We start from the raw sequence: 20,032 nt of genomic DNA, 5'->3' as shown, positions 1-20,032 counted from the left end.
CTTTTCTTTACAACTCAAATGTTTCACGGTGTTTGCGATCCTAAGATGGAGAAACATAACTAAAACAAGATGGATTTTCTTTTCTTTTTCTAATTAAATTTTGTGTTCAGCTGTCCCTTTAAAATTCATGGCAAAATGTAATTTATCAGGCAGTGCATCAAACCCCATATCTTTTCAAAAAGACTAGTATTTAATACAATCAAGTATTTGTATTTCTATTATAATTTTGTTGAAATTACACTATATGGCCAAAAGTATTCGCTTCACAAGCCTTGACTTGCATATGAACTTAAGTGACCTCTCATTTTTGATACAGAGGTTTTAATGTGATGTTGGTCCACCCTTTGTAGCTATAACAGCTTCAACTTTTCTGAGAAGGCTGTCCACAAAGTTCAGGAGTGTGTTTATAGGAATTTTTGACCATTCTTCCAGAAGCGCATTTGTGAGATCACATGTTGGATGAGAAGGCCTGGTTCTCAGTCTCTGCTCTAATTCATTCCAAAAGTATTCTATTGGGTTGAGGTCAGACTTCCATGTCATCCATGTCTTTATGGACCTTGCTTAGTGCACAGTCATGTTGGAAAAGGAAGGGTCCAGCTCCACTGTTTGCAGAAAGTTGGGTGCATGGAATTGTCCAAAATGGCTTGGTATGCTGAAGCTTTCAGAGTTCCTTTCACTGGAACTAAGCCCAGCCCCTGAAAAACAACCCCACACCATTATCCCCACTGTACCAAACTTCACACTTGGCACAATGCAGTCAGTACCTGTCTCTTGACAACTACCAAACCCAGACCCGTCCATCAGATTGCCAGAAGGAGAAGCACGATTCATCACTCCAGAGAACGCGTCTCTACTGCTCTAGAGTCCAGTGGCAGCCTGCTTGACACCACTGCATCCGACGCTTTGCATTGCACTTGGTGATGTGTGGTTTGTCTGCAGCTCCTCGGCCATGGAAATCCATTCTATGAAGCTCTCTGCATACTGTTCTTGAGCTAATCTGAAGGCCACATGAAGTTTGGACGTCTGTAGCAATTGACTGTAGAAAGTTGGAAACCTCTTTGCACTATGTGCCTCCGCAGCCACTGACCCTGGTCTGTCAGTCTAGTGGCCTCTCACTTCATGGCTGAGTTGCTGTCGTTCCCAAACACTTCCATGTTCTTATAATACAGTTGACTGTGGAATATTTAGGAGCAAGGAAATTTCACAACTGGATTTGTTACACAGGTGGCATCCTATCACAGTAACATGCTGGAATGCACCGAACTCCTGAGCACGACCCATTCTTTCACCAATGTTTGTTTAAAAAAAAAAAAAAAAAAAGACAGTCTGCAAGCCTAGGTGTTTGATTTTATACACCTGTGGCCATGGAAGTGATTGGAACACCTGATTCCAATTATTTGGATGGGTGAGTTAATATTTTTGGCCATGTAATATATATCCATATATGATAGATTGAGTCCTCCTTCTGTTCCTGCTGTTGATGCTTACTTATACTGTGAGCTATTGCTCTTCTTTATACCCTTTAAGATATAAACTCATACTCACACCGATTTGTCAAACTGTATATTTGATAATTATCTTGAGTGCATATTGGGGATTGAAATTATTCGACAATATTGAACGAAAATGAGAAAATACCTATGTTTCCAAAGTATTACCTAACATTTTTTTTCTCCAAAAAAGCAAAAATTGGGGGAAGAAAACAAGCAGATTTAAGAAAAAGTAGTTGCAAGCAAGGAGTGAGTAGTAAAAATGGCAAATATATCAGAAAATTTGACAGATCATCAAATATAAAAAGTGTTATGAGGTGAAACTGGTTATAATTCTAAAAGCAGTCAATTTTGTCCTATCACTAAACTGATAACTTAATTTTACCCAGTAAAAACTATTCTGGTTATTGTAGATACATTGTTTTATCACAGTAATAGCATTTAACTTGTCTTTGGATGTTTTGTACACAATTCTTGTCTCTGCTGGCTCTTAAATTGTTTATCAAGTGACTATCCAAAAAGACATAATGGGATCCCCACAATTCCAATCTTCATCTGAATTAGAGCTAAATAGTGTGATTTATTAAAATGAGCATCTGTGCATTTTGCACCACTATTTTGCATGCCAGAGATATTATACTTGAACTGTAGCTTGTACTGCATTTTCTTCCTTGTGGAAAAATATTGTTTAAGATAAACTTTATTGATCCCTATAGGGGAAAGTCCTATGTCACAGCAGCACAACAGTTATTTCAAAAAATAAAAAAGGAAAATAAATATGAATATAAATAGAGAGACAGAAGGCAGGCGAAAGGAAGACATCCACAAATAAATTGACAGCAGCAATAACATCAGGGATAATAATGGACATCCTAAAGGAACAGTGAGGGTGAAAAATACACAACCAGAACTTAGCGACAATATAAACAGAGTGACAATGACAATGACAAGAATAAAATAAAAATAGGCAGGATGTGTGCGGGCTGGGACCAACAAGGATAAGAAAGACAACAGAGTTAGGGCATGTCATGTGAATGGCTGAGGTAGTGAATGGGGTAAGATGGTGCGATTCTGGAAGCAGCACAGGTGCACCTTAGGCAAATCAGAGTTGTGTGCTGTCGAAACTGCTGTTATACAGTCTGATGGTTGTGGGCAAAAAGAAGCGTTTAAAGCAGTCAGTTCTGGGGTGGGATGAACCGTTGGCTGAAGGAGCTGCCCATCAGCCACAGCTCATCATACAGGGGGTAGGAAGGATTGTCCCGGATAGCTCACACTTTGTCATTGACCCTCCCCAATGCCACCGATTGAAGCTGGTCCAGGTTCAGTCTCACCATTGAGCGGGCTTTCCTCACTATCTTATTAAGCCTATTGACCTCACCAGTCCTGGCACCGCCCAACCAGCACACTATACCGAAGTAAAGTGCGCTGGCTACCATAGGTTGGGAGAAGGTCTTGAAGAGCCCACTACAGACGCCAAATGATCTCAGTCTCCTCGCGAAGAACATCCTGCTCTGACCCCTTCCTGTAGAGTGCATCAGTGTTGTGTGACCAGTCCAATTTGTTTTTAATGTGGACCCCAATGTACTTGTAGGAGTTCACTATCTCCACCCTGGATGGGGATTAGTACCAGTCTCCTCCGATTCTTCTGGAAGTCCACAACTACCTCCTTGGTCTTGGAGATGTTGAGTGGGAGGTGGTTCTGGTTGCTCCACTCAACAAAACTCACAATCAGACCTATTTAATCTTATAACTTCTTTATTTGCAATATGGCAAACTTGTTAGGTCAATTTTAAGGTGAAATGAATGTTTATTGGTCTAAATTCTTAAAAAGGCAATTTTTTTTATCTATATCCATATTCCTATACCACTCAATTTCTAATGACTTCATATAGACTTCCTTGGTATCAAATCAACACTAGCACACAAACACAAGAATCACTCCAGGTTTTCTTTGTAAAATAAGTCATCTCACATGGTTTTCGTATAGTCGTACACGAGAGAAGTAAAACCCACATCATCATTATACATACAGGTTCACAACAAATGTCCCCTGTACTTGGAAATAGAAACATGTTGCAGAAGAGTCGCCACTACCAGTCTTCATGATATTCTTGTTCAGTAAGAAAAGTATCAAAGGGACCTTGATAGTAGCGGAGGCTTTACAGTGGACAAGTGGCTGATGAGCCAGAGCCATCTGGATGCCATAAAATTATGAAAGATATAAATGAATTCAAACTAAAAGTTTAAATCTTTCCACTGTGATGGAACTCCAACTTTGACTTGATCAAGGCCAGCTCTAAAAACAAACACGTGCAATGTCTTATCTTAAAGAGAAAAATATCACTTATTTCCACAAAAAACAGGTATACTGACATCCAACAAACCATCACTTGTATATAAAGTTTGTGTCCTGAAAGTTTTGATAATTGATAAGTATAAATGCTTGTGATCTAGGAGTACATAAGGAGTAAAAAAAAGAAACAAATTGTATCAATTCAAAAGCTCATGTAAAAATTGAAATAATTGAAATGTGACATATCAGATGTCAAAATCCATATAACACAAAAGAAAGGTTGGTTCACATTGAAAGTCCATTGAATAAAGTAAAACCGTGGTTCTTTACCCTGTAGTCAACTTCAACTCTATGTGGCTTCAATTAGAAAGACTGAATGCTTGAATAATTCTCGTATGACTGCTGAAAAGTGGTTCATTCTTCACATCATGTCCACTAACAAGCCAAAAAAAAAGAAAAAAAAAAAGGGTGGAGTACTTTGCAGCTCATCAAGTCAGTGTTCCTGTTGCTTTATAAGAAAGAGTCAACAAATTAAAAACATTCAGTGGATAAAATACAAGTAAAAATATAAATCGATGGTATGAGAGGCATTGAGTTACCGCAGCAGGGAGCAATGTGAAGGGTCCCTCTCACAGCTGCACAAGAGGATCAGTGGAGGTTTTATGAAGACAAATGTCATTGGTGTGATGTAACATAATTGCGATGGACAGCTCTCAGGTATTTGTCTAGACATAACCCCATGAGCCGATCCTCATATTTATTTTTTAAACTTCTGCAGACACAAAACAGACCATCTTCTATTGGTGTCTCTACATTCATTCACAGTGTAATTAACGTCACACAATCAAGTCAGTCAGTCTCTCTCAATGACATTGTTGTGAGGCCTTAAGTCTTGAACATCTCCTTGAAGAATGAGCTGAAAGCCCACTAGCAGAGATCAGATACATAGTCAAAGTCTCGGAAGCTCTCCTGATCTTTACTGGAGAGCACACGGGTCTCGCGAGGAGGAGTGAGCATTGGTGGTTCAGTGGTAAACTCTTCATCAAAATTACTAACATCTTCCTTTCCGCCAATAGAGGGAACAAAAGGGGGGGGAACCTTCCTTTGAAGCAATGCATCCCAGTCCACATTCTGGAGCAGAAGAGAGAGAGGTAACAAATTTAATAGAAAATATAACCTGCACATCTCCTCTGTATTTTCTTTGAGACATTCCAGGCTTCTTACCCTGAAAAATGGCTGTTTCTTCACCTCCTCAGCATCTTTCTCTCCAGAGCCCAGACGTCTCTCTGGGTTTCTCCTTAGCAGCTGCTCATAATCATACATGTGGACAAACACATACACAGTGTAACCATCTTGATGAACAAGTGTTTAAAAGCATGCATCTTCCAACCAACCAGATTGCTGGTTGGTGATGAAGTCATCAAGTCAATTTGTGTTTGCTCACCCGTCTCATGATGCCAATGGCCTCAGTGGAAAGGAAGCGCGGGTAGCGGACTTCATCATTAACAATGCTGTCAAACACCTCCTCCTCATCATCTCCTGGGAATGGAGACTGCGCGCACGCACACACACACGCACGCATGCACGCAATCACAAATTATGTGAATCAAAATCACTGAATGCAGACACTCCTTCAACTCAATTTAGAGAACAAAACTGCTCCCAACCATCACACAGAAATATGACAGATAAATCATGAAGTTAAAGAATATATCACCATACTGAGGCCATTCAATTTTAGGTAGAACTTGAGGTTGAAGTAGTTAGATTTGTCTAAGTCATCTGTTGTTGACCTTACTCAGCGTTAAAAAGGTAAAAATTAAAGATTTAAAGATTTTTGATCTGATACTCAGTTGCCAGAGTGAGGAAAAATGTCTAAAAAGCAGTTGGCAAACTGATAACATGTGTAAGAAAGTATTTATCATGATTGTAACAAGCAGGACCATTGTCTAATAACTGAATGATCAGTTAAATGTATCCTCAGTTCTTAATGAAGACAATTTTCATGCAGATACTATATGAAACCCAAATTTTTGTTTAATATAAATACAAATAATTTTGGGGCCTCTGTGCCATAAGAAACAAAAACAAGTTTCATCTCAATCATCAATCTTCCAACAGACTGTGTGCGCAAGCCAATTTTTCCTCACCTCTCCTACCAACATTTCATAGATGAGGACACCCAGCCCCCACCAGTCTACTGCCCTGGTGTAGGACGTATCTGTTAGGACTTCTGGGGCCAGAAACTCTGGAGTCCCACAGAATGTACTGGTTCGGTCGCCATAACCCATCCCTGCAGACAGATGAATTATCATGAGTGAAAACTTAAGTCGTATTTTCATACTATATACAGGTATTATTACAAAATAGAAAAAAAAAAATATTAAAAAATGATCAATGTACACCTTCTTTACAAAGTCCAAAGTCAGCTATCTTCACATAACCATCTGTGTCTAACAGCAGATTGTCAAGCTTGAGGTCTCTGGAATAGAAGACAGGATGTGAAAAGATGATGCATCATCACACAAATAATGCAGTCTGTTACCATGAACTCTATTTCTTTTAGGATCATTTTTTTTTAAATTCCCATTAAACGATTGGATAAAATGAATAAAAAATAAATAAACAGCTTTAGAACACAAAAGTGTTAACTCAACATCACTCACCTGTACACAATCTTGTGGTCATGGAGGAACTGAAGTCCAAGAACCACACAGGCTGCATAAAACCTGAAGTCAAGTGAATGCAAAATTAATTCATTACTTGCAGTAAAAAACTGGCAAAATTAGATGTCATGATGAGCAACTCACACCGGCAACTACAAGCTATAAAGACATGTAAGTGCATCGAGTGAGATGAAAATGCTGCTTAGGTTTTGTGGCTGCAAAAACCGAGAGAGACATTCTGATAAACTCAAACTGCTGGAGCAATAAGCACTGGAGATGGGACCTAGTTATGGGTTCAGTTCTCCAACCGAAACAGAAATGTCTCAAGTAAGTTGTAAAGATCATTCATGAGCCTGAATGATCTAAACATATTAGTAGTGTTAGCAAAACATTAGTTGGCAGTAAACAAGATGTAGATAAAGTTTACTTCAGCTTTTTTCCCTACATTTTTTTTCTCTCCTTGGCCAGAAGGATCTCACACCCATTGATATTGATGATGATAATACACTTTATTTAAAACAATTTGAGTCTTCATCCAAGTTAATTTAATTTGCTTACTTTTTAGGTGATTTCCCCATATTTCAATGTTATTTGACAGACCATGTCTTGAAGCAAATAGTCAATTCTGTAACATACCGTATTTTCTGAACTATAAGCCGCTACTTTTTTCCTAGATTTTTAACCATGCGGGGTATACAAAAGTGCGGCTAGGGGGCGGAAGTAGAATCCAAAATAAGATAAGACGTATAAATCAATGCAAAGAAGAATAGCAGACAGAGCAAATAAAAGCAGATAGAACACGCACGACAAATTACTAACTGGTACTTATTTTCAAATCCTCGCCCCTCGCACGCAAGCTTAGCGTCAATGAATCTACGGTAAGACGTTGGAGGCGGCAGCGGGAAGAGCTCATGCAATGCAAAAGTCGAAAAAAGCTTTCAGAGGACATAAAAGCAGGTGGCCTGAACTTGAAAATGTCCTGGAGGACATTTCTTTTCAACATAGATATCTGCGGCTTATATCCTGGTGCGGCTTGTATATATATATTTTTTTTTACTTTTTTTTTCAATAGAGCGGATGCGGCTTATTTACAGGTGCACTCTATTGTCCAGAAAATACGGTATATATATTTATTAATGTAATGAACAAATCATTCTCTAGGCCCTTCAAAAAACGAGTGGCTGGGTTTTCAGCAGAGGGTTACATACACAGCTCTTGGTTCTGTAAAGACATCTGTGTGGATGTGCATCATCAGGTCCCCACCCGCTGTGTACTCCATAACAAAACACACATGCTCCGTAGTCTGGAAGCACCCAAACAGGTTGACCAGGAAGGGATGGTGTGACATGTTCACAATCTCAAAGATGCGTTTCTCACACATCAAACTAGATTGGAGGGAATGATGGGTGGAGTGAAAGGATTGAAGGAGTGGGAGATAAGAGAAACAACATTAAAGAAGAATTACAGCTATTGACATTAAAAAAAACAACTTTATATTGTGCACGGGGATGAAATACAGCAAACTGTATTATAGGAGTGGGTAAAATGGAAGCTAAACAAAAACAAACCAAGACACATGAATACGCATACCTTTCCACCTCATCTCGAGCTATAATGTCACCTTTCTTCAGAGCTTTGATGGCATACATTGTGCATGTCTTCTTGTATTCTGACAACAACACCTGCCGAACCAAGTGTTAGTTTAAAACTGACTGATTCATGTGACTGCATTAATATGAATTACAACTTGAACCTGTAAGATGAACTCAATTCACCAGTTCTATTGATTTATGACAATTACCTTGCCAAAGTGTCCTCTGCCTAGCACAGCAATCAGTCTGAAATCTTGGAGAGACAGAGGGCCCTTCTGCTTACTGGAGATGGAGACAGACAGACAGACATTACAAATGGTAATGTTTGCAGTATAATACGCATTTATTTAGTCGCATAAAATACCATATTTGAAACTTCACATGGATTATATTCAGTAAATGATAATAGGATAGACCTTCATTGGGAGATCCTTCAGAAAATTATGGAATGTGAGTATAAGTTCAAATGTTTGAATTTACAAAAGTCAAAGACTCATTCTAAAAAAAACATTGATACACAAAATCAATCTCAAAACAATGTACAAAGTAGGTAAGGATATCACAAATGTAAATGATTTGGGCACCTAGTGTACCTGCTGACAGACTGGATTCGGACAGGGCGCTCTGGGGTGGGATCGGGGGGGGGAAAGGGCTCGATGACTGGCAGACGGTCCTGACAGGGAACGTGCGGGTGGCACAAAAGACACAAAAGACAAGTGGTGATAAAAGGGGGTATGATGGAGGACAAGTTACATAATGTCATGATGGCAGTTTTAATGTGACAGACACCCACTCAGTGAGTAGGATTCACTGTGTTCCTGGACTCAAACTAAATATCAAAATCCACAAAATCTCTTGCTCTTTTATGACATCAAATTTGATCTTTTTGGGATTATCTGCAAAGTGAAGAACAACAAATTTTACACCAATCCACCAGATCCCGATCCCATGTAAATAGATTCAACTTATATGGTACTTTCGCACCTTACAGCTTCAAATTGTTCTAAACAAGGTTGCATTCACCCACACACCCGCACACCAATGACAGCAGAGCTGCCATGCAAGGTGCTCCCCAGGCTATGGGGAGCAAATGGAAGTGTCTTGCCCAAGAACACTTCGATATGCAGACAGGAGAAGCTAAGGAATTGAACTGCAAATCTACCAAGTGGAGGGACACCAGCTATATGACAGGCCAAAGCCAACACTGCATATTATACATAACAGCATGTGTTATGTCGGGGAATAAAATGATGCACTACAGACAACATCTAAAGACCACTGTACAGTATATGTTCATAATACTAAGGAAGACAGTTTGGTAGCTGGCCTTCCAGGGAGGCATCCACCAATTTGAATGAATGAATGAATTATGTAATGATATGTAATGTAATAGATGCACCTAAAGCTACAAACACAAAAACAGTCAGCACCGGAGAAGTCACATCATGTGAAAGCAATACAAGCTGGGGTGAAAAAACATGTATACTTCAAAAAGCCTTGAAGTTTTCAATGACCTAAATGCTTTTTTGTAAAATCTCAAGATTAATCGTCATACTTGGTTGGGGGGGAGGGGGGTACTACAGAGGGGGGGCAGCAGCTGACAAAAGGGGGTCTGCTGTCTACCCAGCAGATATTTTGATTTAGAGTAAAATTCCAGAATGAAATAATAACCTTCAGTTTACATCAGTCTTGACTACTGAAGAGGTTACCCTGGGGGCTTTGAATCCAGTACAACATCAAAACTCCTTTGGAGCTCCAAAGCTCACTTGGACTCAGAGAAATGGTCAACACCACTGAGAGATCCAGTCATTGGAAACACGAACAAAAGCTAACATGAACAGTTATCCATTACAGTCATTTGGCAGACACTTTTATCCAAAGCGACCAACAGCGGAGATGCTGGGGATTGAACCCAAGACCTCGTACATGTGAAGTATGTGCTCCACGACTGAGCTACATACAACACTATCCGCAAGACACATCTCTTGATTAACCTGTGGTGGGCCTACCTCAGCAGAGGATGTCAAGTGTTAAAAGCCGAAAGACCCTGTGACACTGACGTACTGGTAAAGCTGCATAGCAACCATCCCCGGGCCCCCATTAATTTATCTGTGCCCCTACTTTGGAACACATCTGATTAAGGGATATGAGTGTCTGTAAACGTATAAAGGATGTGATTTGGTTGCGTTAAGTGCTCCCACTACTGCCATGAGCAGGTACAAATTAGATATAACTGATGGAATTGGAAGAGTTGAGTATCTCTAGTGCTCCTTGAATTAATAAAGCAAACAGCAGATGTACTTCTGGGTAGGACAGTTCTCACTGTGTCTGTCCATATCCTCCTGCCAAGGTTCCCTCTAGATTCTCTTTGTCCTCCTGTCATTGAGAAAAAGCTCTTAATGCTTGAAATTTGGAAGGGCATTGTGGCGCAAGTCATGGAATTGCATTTAGATGAAAAGATTTTGGAAACAGCACCCATACAACTCCAACAACTTTAAGGGAATTAAATCACATTGCTGCCTGTCAGTCTTAGAGACTCTGCTTTGGAACTGATATCTCTTAGGAGATGAATGGTTCCAAACATGCTTTAAGGTAAATTGTAATGCAAAGATACCCAAAGATCCTTAAAAAAAGGGTGAAATGTTCCACACAAATGTATAATGGGAACTGAAGTGTGATTTTGGAATACTTATTTTTCAAGTGACATTAATGGCTGATCTGACAAATCGTCAAAAGTGAGAATACTCTACATGTAGATTGCAAGTATTACAAAGGACAGTTCTGGCAGACTGAACATGACTTTTGACCTCACATCCATTTCACTTGTTTTGTAGAGAATTTGGAGGAAAGAAATCTACAAGTTTTTGTTCAGAAACAAATAACATTTGCATAACATTTTCATTTTCATGTGTGCTGCTGTTTCATGCATGCCTCACTGAAGGAATATGTTCATTGTTTGCATGTGGATGACTGTTTCATGGAGCACAGAATCTCTTCGCAGACTCAAGCATGTATGGACACACATCCCCAAATTTCCTCACACACAGACATGCCCCGTTTTCTGGTCTCCTTGTCTCACCGGGGTGTATAGCTCCGTCTCTCTCTTATAATCGCCCTTTATCGGAGAGTCGCTGTCCAGACTTAATTTCTCCACTGCTATCTCTCTGAAAAGTTCAAAGGAAACACACATACACACAAACAGACCAACATGGCAATGCCAAAAGACAAATGAACAAGGAAAGAAACACAAAGTAGGGGGTTAGACATGGGGCAAGATCGCATCAGGTACTTAATACTGTGCAAAGACGTGAGGAAAAAACATTGCCATGTCAGATTAACTTCAGAGGTAGCTATCAGGCCCATGGAAAAGTTTTTCCGTTACAACTGAGTGGTCTATGAATTTTTTTCTGAGCTGAAAGCTGAAAAAAGCGCACGCTTTTGCTATTTGATAATTCTTTGAGTGTCTTACCCAGTGTTGAGTGTTAAGCTGTGTGCGTTGGGACTGTATGTGCCTGAGTTGTTGACGGTGGGAATGGCATTTCGAAGAAGCCTCACCCACGTCCCAATGTCCACATTCATCTGACGAGCCCGAAGGAATGCTTTTCCTGGAAGTACCCACACCGTCTCCAATCATCATTTATGTACCAAAGAACATGTAATTTTTCATTCATTCATTGCCCTGGGGGGAGGGGGGAGGGTGTGGAGCCTGTCCCTGGATCGGTCACCAATCAATCACTGGGTCAGATAAACATTCAACTATTCATGCTCCCATTCTAAAATCTAGGCAATTTATAGTCTGTAATTAATCTAACTGCATGATTTTGGACCGTAGGAGGAACCCCACACAGACACAGGAACAACATAGGGAGGCACTAACCACTACGTCCCTGTGCTGCCTGGCCAATATAACATACTGCTGATATATACTGCCATTATAACAATTTGATGTACCAAGTCAAAATTTAGACTCTTATTTTATACATCTTCATAGAATGAGATTTTTAATGTAAAAAAATTAAGGGCTGAATTTCACACCACACTATTAACTTAACTCTGGCTAGTCCAAGTAAAGGTTATGAAGGTAACAAAATAATGATAAATACATAATGATTTTAAATGATAGCCATTAGATCCCATCTGAGGTTGATGAAGGTTTGGATTCCTATAGACATGTTGAAGGACCTTAACAAAATTTGTCTTAGCTAAATTGTGTTTTATATTTTTTTACCTAATATAATGTCAGTATTTAGTCTGTTTGAATTAGGCAAATCTGAAAAACTAAATACAAACCTTTTTACCACTAGAGAGTGCTGCTAGCTAAATGAGACATTACAAGAGCTTTTTTTTCCCAATCATCTCATGTTCATTTTTACATTACAATAAATGACCATTTCAGTTGAACTGCTATTCCAACATTCTAAAATGAAGTCCTTGTAAAATGTGTTAGGGTTCAGCGGCATATAACAAAGGTCACACATTGCAAATCACCCCCCACCCTAAAGATTCTCCCCAATTTGCAAACCTTGTTGCTTTGAGAAGACCTTCTTTTGCCTCTGGAGGCGAGGAGCTCGCTCAATAATTGGGTTGAAGAATGTTACCTGTAATGCATGGAAAGGAGGTTACAGAAATTATTAATTTAAATTTCAACTATCTGACATCCTACTTAAAGTAGAGGCTCCTGAGTATGATAGACTACAGCTTTTTTTCCTAGCACAGTTGAACGTGGCCTGTGTGTAATGCACAGATGTAGTTACAGGTGTATACATCTGAACCTCCTAGGATACATTTACTGCATCTGTATCATTAGTTACCATGGATGGATGGGACATGTGCATTTGTGTCTATGTGTGTGTGTGTGTGTGTGTGTGTGTGTGTGTGTGTGTGTATGTATGTACCTCAGCCAGCAGTAAACCCTGAGGCTCCAGCTCTAGCTGCACTGTGTGTTTCTGATTGTCCAAGAACTCTTCCAGCTTCAGGTACTTCAGAGCACACAGAGAGCGGTAATCCTTCCAATATACTGCGATTTCCATTTCCCTTGACTTTAAAAAATACACACATGGCTGTGAGAAAAATAATTATCATGTTTGAGTGTGTTGATTATAAATTTACCAACCCGTTCCAGCTCTATAGTGAAGGTCTGATCCCAGGCTTGTTCTCCCACGGTTCTCCATGCTGTCTGGTCCACCACTGTGTTATCTAACTTTAGCACTGCACTTACCTCAGCTGCACACAAACAGAAAAAGATTTCCTCCATACATGACTGAACAGAATGCTGATGAAAAAGAACGAACTGTTTAAATTTCAATATGCACTTGATGAATTTGCACATCCTTCTTGTGAATATTTTCCTTTTGTCCTTCTAAATTTAGCTATTTTGCCTCTACTAACACCCACCCAAGCTATGTGGCTTCAATGTGGACATTAAAGTAAGACTGTCATTGCACGAGCAGCCCGTTTCCTTACTGTCCACATTACAATAAAGTCTTTGAAATTAATGCTAATGCATGCTATTACTATAAAAACATAATGGTGTATTATTTACCAACATTGATTTCTTGGCATAGCTGCAGAAAGTGCAATGCAGTTATGATTTGCCTTCTCAGGCCACTGATGTGAATCCATTTTGCTGACTCTGTATTTACATGGGAACATTAAAAGTGCTGACTTTTCATCCAATTACAGGCATGAAAGCAGTGGCACCCTATACACCGTTCTGTGACCAAGTCGAACATAGATGAGGTACACTGCAATGCTAAATAATACTGACTGATGCTATAAAATACGTCAATAGGAATATGATACTAAAACCAATTTACATGAAACATTGATAATTTATCCTTTATTAATCCCTGCCACGGGAGCAGCTAGAGGTTCAGTTTATTGTTCAACAACACTACAACACATTAAGAGGAGCCAGGAATGTTCGGTTCCAAGGACGATTGTTCGGCATCCTGCGCCATGCTGCCCCTTAAGATCTCTCACACACACACACACGCGCGCGCGCTCACACACACACACACACACACACACACACACACACACACACACACACACACACACACACATACATACATAACTTACAAGAGAGTTCGTCTGTCTTATTTGGAGTCTTCCCGCTGATGGAGCCACTTCGCCCATACAATCCCTTGCTACCCCTCATGAAGGATCTGGTGTCTCCAGGGCTGTAACATGGCAGCATGACCGCTGTCCCTTTACTGCGACCAGGAACAACTTCTAACAATCCTACACAGCCCAGCAGTTGAACCTGTAAGGTACCTGGAGAGAAAAAAAAAATCCCCAAGTCAGGTCCAAAAACCAGAAGATGACCAGTTCATTTGGGACTGACCAATATAGTATTCTAACTTTTCCACAACTATCACCAATCAAAGTCTTACCCTTTCTGAATAGGCAACCTCAAGTTCTACAAAAGTCATAGCTGGAAGAAACATATTTAAATGAGTACAAAAATCAGCGTATTTTTACTGTTTTTGCCTCATATCCAAAATTTTAATAATTTTAGCTGATCAAATTAGTATATGTGTGTACATGTTTTGATTTATTTAATTTATATTGATGTCTCGATGTCAAACCCTTTTTTTTCTCCTTTGTAGCGTGAGGATGACACTGCAAAATGATCTGAAATAATTCAGTTTGTTACCCCCTTTATGTTGGGCTTTGGAATAAGTGTATTTTTGTGGTTTCTTGATAATGCTCTGTGAAATTACTTCGTATGTCTTAAAAGTAGGTCGAAATCTTTTTGTGGCAGCTGGACTTGAATTTCATCCCCTGAACATGTTTCAACTCTAATTTGAGAGGCTTCTTCAGTTCAAATGGGGAGTGGGGAGTTTTCCCATATATAAGTGCCAGGGTTGGGGGATGGTCTAAATTGCAATGGCTTGTTGTGTTTATGGGGTTGTTTTGCAGAAACTAGGTTGTCATGGGGGGTAGGAGAGCATGAAAAGATTGCCAAGAATTAAACATCAGCTGGATGACTGAGAGCCTCCATAGATATCTTACCTGTAAGAGGAGAGGGCTTGTTGAGGGTGCTGTACTGGCTGCGGACATAGGGGGCACCATGGCAAGAACTGAATGCAGGAGAGGAGGCCAGTGCAAGTTCCTCTTTGATAATATTGGCTTTGGGATGATCCTCTGGCAGTTCGGCTAGACGCTGGTCCAGAGAATCTCGCAGCAAGTCCAAATGCTGAGAGGCTTCACTCAAACGAGACTGGGCCTGAGGAGCAGTTTTGAAACATGTTAAATGGATGTCTGTGGAGGTTCTCAGTCAACCAAGCCATTATTGTCTAAAGAATGGCCTGGATGACTGCCGTTGGACTCTTTAACCCTCTCCAGGCAGATGTTGCAGATTTGCGACAGCTAAATGCTACTTAGCTAATTACGCCACAACTTAATTTGAGCCTGAGAGGGTTAAAAGCAGAACATGGCAACCTGACATGTAGTTCTTCCCTTGAAGACATTTCATCACATTATGTTCTTACTCCCTCATTAACATAAGTCAATGCAATCTAGATCAGCCCCCAACCCTGGGGGCCAGTCCAGTTGCCAAGAGAAAAAAAAACAAACAAAAAAAACTTCATTCATTCTAAATCTAATATCACATACCACACGTTCCACTGCTGCTATATTTAAAGTTTTTAAAAAAGTAGGTTTTCAGTGTCATAATCCATAAGAAACTGTCCCAGGGAGCCAAAGCATTAATTTCTGTAATTAAGGGCAGACTAAATTTCTTCTGAGACTTACAACTTCAACCAAAGGGCAAAAATATTTTTGTACAGTCAGGTCAATAAGTATTTGATCCCCCTGTGATTTTGCAAGTTCTCCAACTTAGAAATCATGGAGGGGTCCAAATTTTCATTGTTGGTGCATTTCTACTGTGAAAGACGGAATAAAAAAAATGGAAATCACAATGTCTGATTTTCTTAACAATCTATTTGTAAATTACAGGGTCAAATAAGTATTTGAAAATCTGCTTTTAATAAGTCCAACTACAGTCTGCTAATTCTAATAGAGTAGCAACTATGTGATGTCGTTAGCTTTCTTAGAGACACCTGTGCACCCCACAATCTGTCAAAAATGTAACAGCCAACATGCGTAAAACCAAAGAGCTGTCAAAAGACACAAGATACAAAATTGTTGACCTTCAAAGCTGGAAAGGGCTGGACAGCAATTGCCAAGCAGCTTGGTGAAAAAAGAGCAACTGCTGGTGCCATCGTCAGAAAATGGAAGAGACTGCCAATGTCCCTCGGATTGGGCCCCCACGGAAGATCTATCCTTGTCACGTATCAATGATACTAAGAAAGGTAAAGTCCAGAACTACACGAGAGGAGCTGGTCAATGACCTGAAGGCAGCTGGGACCACCGTTTCCAAGACTACTATCAGTAAGACACTGAGACGTAATGGTTTAAAAATCATGCATCGTACAGAAGGCTGCCCTACTTATGTCAGCCCATGTCAAGGCCTGTCTGTAGTTTGCCAGGGACCATCTGAATGATCCAGAGGACTCATGGGAGAAGGTTTTGTGCTCAAATGAGACCAAAATCGAACTTTTTGGTCTTAACTCCATTCGCTGTGTTTGGCAGAAGAAAAGGATGAGTATCAGCCCAATAATAAGTCAGAGCATCTAAGATAAGTTGTGGCTGGGTCTTCCAACATGACAATGACCCGAAGCACACGGCCAGGAAAACCAAGGAGTGGCTCTGTACGAAGCAAAAAGGTTCTGAAGTGGCCCAGCCAGTCTCCAGACCAAAATCCCATAAAAAAATCTTTGGAGAGAGCTGAAACTCCGTTGTTGCTCAGTGACACCCCCGAAACCTGAGCGATCTAGAGAAGATCTCTATGGCGGAGTGGGCCAAAATCCCTGCTGCAGTGTGTGCAAACCTGGTGAAGACCTACAGGAACTGTTTGACCTCTGTAATTGTTAACAAAGGCTTCTGTAACAAATATTATAATTGTTTTACTCAAGGGATCAAATACTTATTTGACCCTGTAATTTACAAATAAATTGTTAAAAAAAAATCATACAATGTGATTTCCCCCCCGGAAATCACATTGTATATTTGTTTGTTTGTTTGTTTGTTTGATTTTATTAAAGATTCTGTCTCTCACAGCGGAACTGCACCAACGATGAAAATTTTAGACCCCTACATGACTTTTAACTGCAAGAACTCGCAAAATCACAGGGGGATCAAATACTTATTGACCTGGCTGTATGTCCCATCTTACCTCAGACATTGCTTTCTTGTCTTGGACTTTGCTGGTCCCTAGGAGCCTGAGGACGTTTTTTGCCCCCTCTGCTACAGCATGTTCCACCCTGTAGTGATGTCTCAGCTCCTCAATACGAAGCTCCACCCCGCAAATGTCCTGGTTACCTAGACCAATTGACAGACCAGTTACTTGTGTTTTAGCATGCTTTAAGCTCAGACCATTAATGAGGAGGCTAATAAAATTCCTGGACCTCAGCTGCTTGTTACCCTGTAGTCTGAATAGGCAGCTTGATATGTATTTTAATGTTTACATTGAAAGCCAAACTTAGAGAATATATTGTGGTATTGTAATGGATGGCTGAAAAATATTTTTTTAGGATTAGAATGCTATATCAAAATTCTCAACAGCCCTTCACTTGACACCAGTTTTGTTCAGATATTGATATGTTGGTTGTTGAGTTAATGCCAGGAGATGTTAAAACAGCCATCTAATGTTCCAAATTCATGCCAAATGACATTGATTTATTAGACAAGCATAGTACCAAAGTGGAATGTGTTTCAGCTGGACAAATATTCAATGCAAATTGACTTTTTCCACAGCTTTTATAGGAAAATTAGTATTAAGTCTGGATGTTTTTTAATGTGGTAATGGTTTTCATTTGCAAATAAAATGTAGTTTCTTTCCAACAGTATTGAACTAATGTTTGATGTGATGGTTCAAGTCACATCAACAAGCGAAATAGTACAATTGTCAGCCCAAAGAATTTGGGTGACATAAAACACACCACCAACATCAGGAATCTCTAAAAATACCTTCAATGCTTTGGCAAGGACAAGCACAGCTGAGTGGTTGGGTCAACAGCCCAGAAGAAGCAGCCTCGCACAGTACAAGTAAACAGAGTTAACAGCAAGGAGGCTAAAGAATAAGCTAAATTCTTTGATTAAGCATTTGCCATTTAAAATAATGTTGACAGAAAAAATTAGAGGGAATAGATATTTGTGTTCTGAGTTGTTCAAAGTTTCCACGAGAGCCTCAGAGAGCTATCATTCCTCCCGCTTTATCTGTACCCTATAGGCTCCATTGAAATGTCAATCTGTGAAGTTCAGGTTAGAATTGTCAAACATTTTTGCATGTAATATTTAACATTCTTTCACAGTTCCTGGATGCCAGGGAGGACGATGGATGAGATGGTAAAAAGGAGTCATTAGGAAAAACTGAAGACATTCGGGCATAACAGAAGGAACAAATGAGGAAGTTTAGAACCAACAGATAGTGACGCAAGGGAGACAAATTTGAAAGACCAGAAGTCAGAATTGCTAAAGGCCGTCCAAATGAGAAAAGGAGGACTCCCCTCAGTGTGCATCCCAGAAGAGCTATGGCGGAGCACCAGCCGGGGGAGGAAAGCAAAGTTGAGGAAGCGGACCAAGAGGGACAGGGGATGCAAGCCCTTCCTGCCCTCAGTCATCATGGGAATGTGAGGTCCCTTGCCAACAAAAACCACGAACTGGCACCCCTTGTTGACAGCCAGCATGCCTACAGGGAATGTAGCATGCTGTGCTTCACAGAGACCTGGCTACAGGTGAACATACAGGTGAATATCGCCATTGATCTGCCAGGCTTCATGCTGATACACGGAACGGCAAAAAGAGAGGAGCAGGGCTTGCCGTCTACATTAACAAGAAAAGGTGAACCCCTGGTCATATCACTGAGAAGGTCTGTGTGCACCCCCGATGTGGAGCTCATGGCTGTAGGACTTCGCCCCTACTACCTCACGCATGAGTTTTTACACTCCATCCTGGTACTCGTCTACGTTCCTCCGTCTGCAGTTGCAGCCAGCACCAGTGACGTCATCCACTTGGTCATGGTGGACCTGCCGGGACTTCAATCACATCCCCCTCATTCCAGTTCTCTCCACCTTCACTCAATAAATGGACTGTGCAACGAATAAAACCCGGGACTTTCTGTATACCAACGTGAGGGATGCATACAACTCTCCCCCCTCTGGGCAACTCTGACCATAACCTGGTACTCCTAGACACTGCCTACACACTGGTGGTGAAGCGGCAGATGGCCAGCACCAGGTCTGTGAAGATCTGGTCCAAAGTCACAGAGGAGGCATTGCAGGAGTGCTTCAATGTCACAGACTGGAGCCTTTTTGAAAAGGACTTCAGTGGTGACATCGAGGGCCTCTCCTGTTGCATAACAGACTACTTCAAATTCTGTGAGGACATCATAGTCCCATCAAAAAAGGTCTTCAAGGTGTTTCAATAACAACAAACCATGGATCAACAAGGACATCAAAGGCCTTCTTAACAAGAAGAAACGAGCCTTCATAGCGAAGGACCACTAGACCCTCGGGGCCGTCAAGAAGGGGCTGAGGAAGAATCTGAGGGGGGCAAGGCTCAAGTATAAGGAGTCCAAGACGGAGTAGAGTAAAACCAAGGAGGTTTGTAGGGAGGTGAGGAAGATGACAGGCTGTTGGAAAACCACGCCTGGAGCCAGGGGTAGCCCTGATTTTGCTGCTTTAAACCAAAACCTTTTAGCTAAACCTTTTCTTCAATAGGTTTGACAACCCAGTGAGCTCTGGGCTCCCTCCCCCTCCCACCTCTGCTGTATGCTCTGCCCCCCCCACCTTGTTTCCCCAGACTCCCCCTCCTGCCACCAGCAGCACATCCACATAACACCCCCCTCAGCCCCCTACTACATCCCAGGGAACATTAATATACACACAACCATTCCCCCCCTGCCCACCAGGAGTCCTGTCAGTC

General features: G+C 40.8%; 1 protein-coding gene across 2 annotated transcripts in view; it reads right to left on the bottom strand.

Annotated features, from left to right (window-relative positions):
• Positions 1–3,227: 3,227 nt before the first annotated feature.
• LOC147228120 (serine/threonine-protein kinase N1-like) overlaps positions 3,228–20,032 on the bottom strand; it is a 47,789-nt gene continuing 30,984 nt past the window's right edge. The window contains exons 6-23 of one of the 2 annotated variants that reach the window (XM_086156340.1): positions 17,283–17,428; positions 15,059–15,272; positions 14,123–14,317; positions 13,155–13,264; positions 12,937–13,080; positions 12,564–12,639; positions 11,511–11,646; positions 11,121–11,205; positions 8,626–8,714; positions 8,251–8,323; positions 8,040–8,131; positions 7,658–7,834; positions 6,450–6,512; positions 6,189–6,265; positions 5,934–6,076; positions 5,228–5,335; positions 5,008–5,088; positions 3,228–4,914 (exon numbers count right to left, since the gene is read on the bottom strand). In XM_086156340.1, the coding sequence (XP_086012466.1) occupies positions 4,711–4,914; positions 5,008–5,088; positions 5,228–5,335; positions 5,934–6,076; positions 6,189–6,265; positions 6,450–6,512; positions 7,658–7,834; positions 8,040–8,131; positions 8,251–8,323; positions 8,626–8,714; positions 11,121–11,205; positions 11,511–11,646; positions 12,564–12,639; positions 12,937–13,080; positions 13,155–13,264; positions 14,123–14,317; positions 15,059–15,272; positions 17,283–17,428 (2,213 nt within the window). In that variant the 3' untranslated portion in view covers positions 3,228–4,710. The remainder of the gene's footprint in view (positions 4,915–5,007; positions 5,089–5,227; positions 5,336–5,933; positions 6,077–6,188; positions 6,266–6,449; positions 6,513–7,657; positions 7,835–8,039; positions 8,132–8,250; positions 8,324–8,625; positions 8,715–11,120; positions 11,206–11,510; positions 11,647–12,563; positions 12,640–12,936; positions 13,081–13,154; positions 13,265–14,122; positions 14,318–15,058; positions 15,273–17,282; positions 17,429–20,032) is intronic. The other variant, XM_086156341.1, reaches the window with a different exon arrangement.

The sequence above is a fragment of the Fistularia commersonii genome, chromosome 12 (assembly GCF_037954325.1).
Source record: "Fistularia commersonii isolate RoL2024-O1a breed Wild chromosome 12, RoL_Fcom_v1.0, whole genome shotgun sequence".
Lineage (NCBI taxonomy): Eukaryota > Metazoa > Chordata > Actinopteri > Syngnathiformes > Fistulariidae > Fistularia > Fistularia commersonii.
This window is presented reverse-complemented; position numbering and strand designations above follow the sequence as displayed.